This window comes from Gossypium raimondii, chromosome 6 (assembly GCF_025698545.1).
Source record: "Gossypium raimondii isolate GPD5lz chromosome 6, ASM2569854v1, whole genome shotgun sequence".
Lineage (NCBI taxonomy): Eukaryota > Viridiplantae > Streptophyta > Magnoliopsida > Malvales > Malvaceae > Gossypium > Gossypium raimondii.
This window is the reverse complement of record NC_068570.1, coordinates 55,201,134-55,208,252: the sequence shown is the minus strand read 5'-3', so window position 1 is coordinate 55,208,252 and position 7,119 is coordinate 55,201,134. Positions and strand designations below refer to the sequence as shown.

General features: G+C 35.1%; 1 protein-coding gene across 4 annotated transcripts; it reads left to right on the top strand.

Annotated features, from left to right (window-relative positions):
- Window positions 1-283: 283 nt before the first annotated feature.
- LOC105772842 (calcium-dependent mitochondrial ATP-magnesium/phosphate carrier protein 1) lies at window positions 284-6,014 on the top strand. 4 transcript variants are annotated; one of them, XM_052632162.1, is made up of 9 exons: window positions 284-505; window positions 644-692; window positions 1,268-2,335; window positions 2,446-2,866; window positions 3,228-3,372; window positions 3,829-3,947; window positions 4,032-4,110; window positions 5,024-5,257; window positions 5,490-6,014. In XM_052632162.1, exons 3-9 carry the CDS (start codon window positions 1,273-1,275, stop codon window positions 5,862-5,864), a joined length of 2,436 nt encoding a protein of 811 aa, XP_052488122.1. In that variant the 5' UTR covers window positions 284-505; window positions 644-692; window positions 1,268-1,272; the 3' UTR covers window positions 5,865-6,014. The 4 variants fall into 4 exon arrangements, with proteins under 4 accessions (XP_052488122.1, XP_012449769.2, XP_052488120.1 ...); XM_012594315.2 differs by lacking the exon at window positions 644-692; XM_052632160.1 differs by lacking the exon at window positions 284-505 and having other exon boundaries at window positions 531-692.
- The last annotated feature ends 1,105 nt before the right edge of the window (window positions 6,015-7,119 follow it).

Genomic DNA, 7,119 nt, shown 5'->3' with positions numbered 1-7,119 from the left:
TTCACATGGCAATAGAAGCTGTTTGGTATATAGTATACGTCATACTTGTCCCTAGCTGTTCTCTGTTGATTTGTTTGGTTTGGTATCATACAAAAAAATGGTACAAATTTTACAGCTTGGTTGGGTGTAATGGCTGCCATTACAGCCCCATTCCGTAGGCCCCATCTAATTATTTATTTAGTTGGGTGTAATGTCTTTCTTTGTGTAAATTTTATGTCTATATATATATAATCTGATTAAATTTCCAATAACACTGTGAATAAGAACAGTATGAAAATATTTTCCAAACGTGTGATAATTAGACTGTTCAAGAGTTCCAATAAACCAAATTTACCAAAAAAAAAACATTTGAAACTTTAAATGAGACTATCCAATTAGAACTCAGATGAATCCTTTATAAAAATTGGAATCCATCACCTTAAAGTAGACTGAAAACGAATACCATTTGGCTATTTTCGTCAGTACAATGCTTTAAATCAATTTCTTCAACAAATCATTCACCAAGGTGAATTCTTCTTTTAGTTCATTTCCTGTACTTCTAGCGTACAAAAGGTTTAGTTGCTGGATTCTTGTTCTTCTTTTGTAATCGTTTATTATTATTTGTTTTTTTTTGCGTGTGTGTGTGTTGAAATTTTGGCTCTAGCTCGGTGGATTCTTTTTTACTTGGTGCAAAGAACTTGTTGAATCTCAAGGTAAGTGTATATTTTGAGTTTACGTAACAGAAAATTGACGATTTTTAAGCTATTTAGGGGAATGGAATCGATTTCCAATTCGATTGAAGTAGGAAAAGAAGGTTTTTTTTTTCCCTTTGAATTGGCTGATTTCTTTTTCCAATTCGATCAGGCTCATGTTTCTTATTTCTAGTTTTTGGGTTTTTGTGTTGTACAAATATGGTTGTTGCTGTATCTCAAGAAAAATGCAAATTTTGAGTTTGTATAATAGTAAATTTACAAATTTTTAGGCTCTTTAGGGGAATGGGATTGATTTTTTATTCTATTCAAGTAATAAAAGAATCTATCTTCACCCTTTGAATTGGCTGAAAATTTGGTCTTTCAAGGCTTATGATCTTTTATGTTTTTTTGGGGCTTATTGACTTGTTGAATCTTAAGAAATGTGCAACTTTTGAGTTTGTGTGACATGAAATAGATTTTCGATTCGATTCGAGTGGTAAAAGAAGCTATCTTTACCCTTTGAAGTGGCTGAAGTTTTGTTTTTTGTCAATTGTCTTTTTGCTACATAACTTTTGTCATTTTGGCTGTGTTTATAGAGAAAATGATGCCGAAAAGTGATCCGCTTGAATCGAATCCAATTCGGATTCGGTTCATTAAAGAAGTATTTTCACCTCTTGAATTAGGCATTAAGAAAGCTGCAAAAGATCTTGAAAGTTGTTGGGGAGTGTCTAATGATAAAAGAAAAAAATTCGAATTGATTGCCCCATTGAGTGGTAGTGATAGTGATTGGAATAGCAAGGTTCAAATCTTCAGTGTGAAGAACAGAATCGGTGTTAATAATCGGTCGAATCATGTTCGTAGTGAAGAGAGAATGAAAGGATTGTCTATAAAGGTTCCGATGGATGTTTTTATTGGCATGTTTTCGCCGGAAAATGAGCTGAACGATAAAAAGGTCGAGGCAGTTAGGAAACGATTGAAAGGAAAATATGTTGATACAGTTGAAGGGACTTGTATGAACCGGTTGCTGTTTGCAGCGAATTGGTCGGTGCTGGTTAACAGATTTGTTGAGGCTATACCGAGCTCATTCAAGTCTGGGAAGAAATGGATTCGGAAAATGGACAAAAATAAAGGGTGCTTAAGTTCGTGTACTCGTGACATGGAATCAAAGGCACTGTTTGAGTTTAAGCCTGGAGAGTCAAGGGCCCTGGTTATCTCGAGGAATGAGGATTTGGAACATAATCATGGTCGAGAGAATGTACTGTTTGAATGCTTTATAGGATTTGCATTTGATCAGTTGACCCAAAATCTTCAAAAGCTTGATTATTTAAAAGCAGTTGCAAGTATTTGGGATGGTCGAAAAGTCGATGTAAACGGATTTTTGGGAAATTTGAAGTTTGCTAGAGTGGGAGGTGTTCCGTCCGGTCTTGTTGGTGTTGGTACGGGTGGTAGGGAAGAAACTGGTGGTAATTCATCACAAAAACTGGCCAGTCTGATACGTAACATTCCTCTATCAGATGTGGAGCATTTGAGATTGACCTTATCGATAATCTCGCCTACGGAATTGACTGAGCTTCCACTTCCATCGGGCCAGTCTTTCCTAGACCATCCAGACAAGAAGAAGTTATTCTCTGTCCAGGAGTTCTTCAGATATACCAAGTCTGAAGGTATGGTTTATTCGACAGCTTAGCTATACTACAGTCTACTACTAACTTATATCCAAGTCCGAGTTACATAGCTATGCACCAACTTTTACTCAGTTTTTTTATTCTTTCAGGGAGGAGGTTCTTTGAAGAACTGGATAGAGATGGCGATGGCCAAGTAACTTTAGAAGATCTTGAAGTTGCTATGAAAAAAAGAAAGTTGCCAGTGAAATATTCTCGGGAATTCATACGCCAGACCAGAAGAAATGCATTTTCAAAATCCTTTGGCTGGAAGCAGTTTTTGTCCTTGATGGAACGGAAGGAGCCAACCATTCTTGAAGCTTATACTTCTCTTTGTTTAAGCGAGTCTGGGACTCTCCAAAAGAGTGAAATATTGGCATCACTTAAAAATGTCGGGCTTCCAGCAACCGAAGACAATGCTGTCGCCATGATGCGGTTTTTGAATGCAGGCACTGAAGAATCTGTTTCATATGGACACTTCCGCAATTTTATGCTTCTGTTGCCTCCTGACCGACTACGTCAAGATGATCCTCCGTAAGGTTAATTTTCCATTTGAAGGGTCTTATTCTGAAACTGTAGTGGAAGCACAAGCTCGAATTTAATTTATGTCGAATTTTCGTTGGTTTGGGCTGCAGTTTTAGAAGTTTAAACTTTAGATTTACATATCGGTTACTCATTGTATATATTTAGTATAATATTTAGGTCCTCCCTTTTTCCTTCGTTGAACTATGGGTGTAAACAAGACATCTGTGTTCATAAGCTATATAGGTTTAACTTGGAAAAAATTGAAAATGGCTTGGTCAATGCCGACTCGAGCTTGAACAGTTTTAATTATCAAGCGAGCTGAATTCAAGTATTCTAAGCCTAATTGAGCTTCTTTTCTTATTAAATACAGGAATAGCTGGTTTAAAGCTGCGTCTGTTGTTGCTGTTACGCCACCTGCAGAAGTACCAGCTACAAGTGTTCTTAAATCCGCAATTGCTGGGGGTCTTTCATGTGGATTATCTTCAGCTCTAATGTATCCAATCGATACTGTGAAGGTAAGTTCTTCAGCCTAGCGCCGTTTTTTATGTTATAATATCCATTTGTGAACATCTAGTAAAATCCATAGTCATCATATCTTTCTTGAGGATATTATCTGGAGTATGGAGAGCTCATCTGGTGTAAATTTACTGGTGCGAGCTATATCCGCAATTGATACACAGCACAAGCTCCATGCTTGACTGGTCCGTGATCTGGTAAATTGAGGAAAACCAACTATTTGTCACATCTAAAAAAAATAAAGAAATGCTTCGTTTTTGTTATCCTTTCAGCACTAAAGGTTGCAAGCTGTAAAATTTCAGAAGTGAGTGTTTATTCGTAAAGTTAAGATACACTTGTGGACTTATTGCTGAAACTGTTGATGTTCCGGCTCATCTCTGGCTATTATGTCATCAGGGCCTTTTCATGATTTTTTTTTGTTTTGTTTTTTCTTTTCCATTTTCGTACTTTATCAGACTCAGTTGCAAGCGTCAACCACCCTGACATTCCTGGAACTTATGTCAAACATTCCGCAAATCGGATTACGGGGGCTTTATAAGGGTTCCATCCCTGCAATTCTTGGACAGTTTTCAAGGTTTTATATTTTTTTTTTGTTGTCTGTAGTTCGTTTTGCTTTCTGTCATTTATTTGTGCGATCGGTTTTCTTTCAACATTGCAGCAATGGATTGCGGACAGGAATATCTGAAGTAAGCAAGCTTGTATTGATCAACGTTGCTCCGAACCTCCCTGACATCCAGGTAATTATTGTTGCACTATTACTTTTTTTGTGAATTTGTTATTTAATTTCTCCCTTGTTTCTTTGTAATTTGGCTTCCCTAATTTTCCATTTTGAAAGAACCTCCGATATCTTATAAGTTTTCTTACAAGGGCCATTCACAAAGCTACTTTTTGTTTGGGCCCGGTTTACTAAGAAAAACAAAAATTTACATGTTAAAGGAAGTTTCTTATTCTTCTTTTGTGTAAATGATGTTAAACAATCTATCATATATTTGACTGGCGTCCCTGAAATCGTGCACAGTGCACCTTTGTTGCTGGGATTCGGGTGTGAGTATTGGATATGGTTATATTCAGTTTTTTCTAGGTATTTGGAGAGTTCTTGGATGGTCATGTTCTCATATTGATATTTGGATAGACACACGTATAGTTCACATTCAAAGCAATACATGAATGTAAACAATAACAAAAATTGAACAAATTGTTCTAGGAAATTTTGATTCTTCAATATAATTACGAAAACAAAGATCCAAACATCAAGTCATTGGTTGTGTAATTCTTAGATTTGTGCCGGATCCCCTTGTTAGTCAGTAGTGTTTTTATGTGCTCGTGAAGTCTCGTACCAACTCTTTCTTTGTATGTGAGTGAATCCAATGTGCTTTTGTGCTATGTTGCTACTATTTTTCGTTTTCTTGAATTACTCATGTTTGATGCATATCTGGACATGGGGAACTGGGGTGTGATCCTCCAAGGATTCACCAAACGCATTACAATTTTGAAATTTATTAAAAATACCTGTGTCTGACACTCATACTCGAGTCCAAGTAGCATGGCTTTTGTGGGTTTGTTTCTCTTTCTGTGCATCTGGAAAGTTGTCTTGCACACTTAATTTTCATTTGCAACACCGAGTTAAAATCTCATTTCTGTACTCTGTAGGTTAAATCCATGGCATCACTCCTCGGTACAGTTCTAGGAACAATGGCACGTTTACCTAGTGAGGTACTGAAGCAGCGTTTGCAGGCTAATCTTTATGACAATGTCGGAGAAGCTCTTATCGGCACTTGGAAGCAGGATGGCCCGCAGGCCTTTTTCCGTGGTGCTGGGGCCACACTTTGTCGTGAGTTGCCGTTCTATGTTGCAGGGATGGGCCTTTACACCGAATCCAAAAAGGTATCTATTTTTGTATTTGTATCGAGATTTTTCTTTCCACCAATTTATTTGCCAGTGTAGTCAAAGCTGCCATGGTGGCATGCTGAAGGGACTTACATAGGCAGTCCTCCCTAACAGTGCACTTGCCTTAATAATCCAAGTTCCTTGTAGTTGTAAGATACCGTGGAAGAACCGATATACACCTTAATAGAATACCAGTATACTCGCTCATATACTTGCATTTTTGTTTTAGTTTACCCAACGACTTATAAGACGGGAACTGGAACCGTGGGAAGCAGTTGTTGTCGGAGCTATTTCCGGAGGGTTAGTTTCTGTTATTAGTACACCATTCGATGTCATTAAAACTAGAATGATGACTGCATCTGGGGGCCAAAACGTATCGATGTCAGCGGTAACCATTTCTATACTCCGTCACGAAGGGCCCCTTGCCCTGTTCAAAGGACTCATACCAAGGTTTTTTTGGATTGCTCCCTTTGGCGCCATGAACTTTGCTGGCTACGAGTTGTTGAGGAAGGCCATGGACGGAAACAAAGACATTGCAACGGATCAAGTCTCCGGAAACAAAGATATTTCTATGGATCAAGTCTCCGAAAATGAAATCAGCTAAAGTATGAACCATTATCTTCAAATGGCCTCTGCTTTTGTTAAGGTTAAATTCTGTTATTAGTTGTTGTACTACGCATTTAATACTCATACTTTAATTTGGTTATTTTATAGTTTGTATTTTTCAATTTTTAAAATTGCAGTTTTTATTAAATTATAATCGTTAAATTATTAAGTTTAATTATTTTTAACGGTAAACATATTACTACATATGCGATATTGTGACAGCTTGTTATTTCTTATTCACAAAAAGTCAATTAATGGATTTTACTATAAATCGTTTGCATTAATACTGAAATTTTATAATTTGAAAATTATTAAAGAACATGTACTAAATTACAATTTTATGCTTAGTATAATATTAATGGTAGAATTTTACCAATTGGAACCAAATTATATCAAATTAAAATATATAGATTAAATTTACAAGCAGAATTTTTATAACATTTAATCTATTTTTAAATCTTGAACAAGATGTAGTTGGGTTAAATTTTCTATCTTGTGTGTGTAAATTTTTATTTCAGTTATATACATTAAAGAATTTAATTTCATAAAATTTCTTCTAATTGATTTTTAAATCACGCTCGTCGATTTTGAAAAAGAAAAAATTCAGAAAAATAAAATAAAATTTGATTAAAATGTAGTACTTAATTTCATAATATATTAAAGTTATTTTCAGTAATTAAATGTAAAAATTTAATTTTACATTATAAAGAATTAAAAATAATTATAAATTTAATATAATTTGAAATGATCCAAATTTAATAAGACTAAACAAAAATAAAATTAGGAGTATAACCCATTTCAAGTTGACCTAAACTCACATTAAAATTTACTTTTGCTTGTCAAAATCCAACTTGATTAAAAAATCATTTAATTATTTAAATATTTACAATCTTAAAATTAAATGATTTGGATGTTGATTTGGGGATATTTGCTATCAGTAACAGTGCTTCCCCAGCTTACTTTCTTTGATTTTTGTTTTCTCAAAGAAAGGTTATCGGTTGTGGTTCAATTTCAGGCTGGAGAGAGATCGAAGGAGGATGAGTTCGCCTTTCCTCTTCTTTAATTTTGCTTTATATTTTGTCTTGCTTTAATAAATAGTACTTGTTTTAGTCCAATTTGGTTGTTCAATCTTCAGTCCTACATATCATATGGTATGCACTGTGTAGTCAACAACCATAGACATGTTACACCTTTTATAGCAATTCATACTCATATGATTACATAATATATTAATAATTAAAAATACCATAAAA

What these genes read in the sequence shown, in the direction of transcription:
- LOC105772842 (XM_012594315.2), top strand. Translation starts at nt 1,273, where the DNA reads ATGATGCCGAAAAGTGATCCGCTTGAATCGAATCCAATTCGGATTCGG. An exon ending in CAGATATACCAAGTCTGAAG is followed by an intron (nt 2,336 to 2,445) that starts GTATGGTTTATT and finishes TTATTCTTTCAG; the next exon opens with GGAGGAGGTTCTTTGAAGAA. An exon ending in CGAACCTCCCTGACATCCAG is followed by an intron (nt 4,111 to 5,023) that starts GTAATTATTGTT and finishes TGTACTCTGTAG; the next exon opens with GTTAAATCCATGGCATCACT.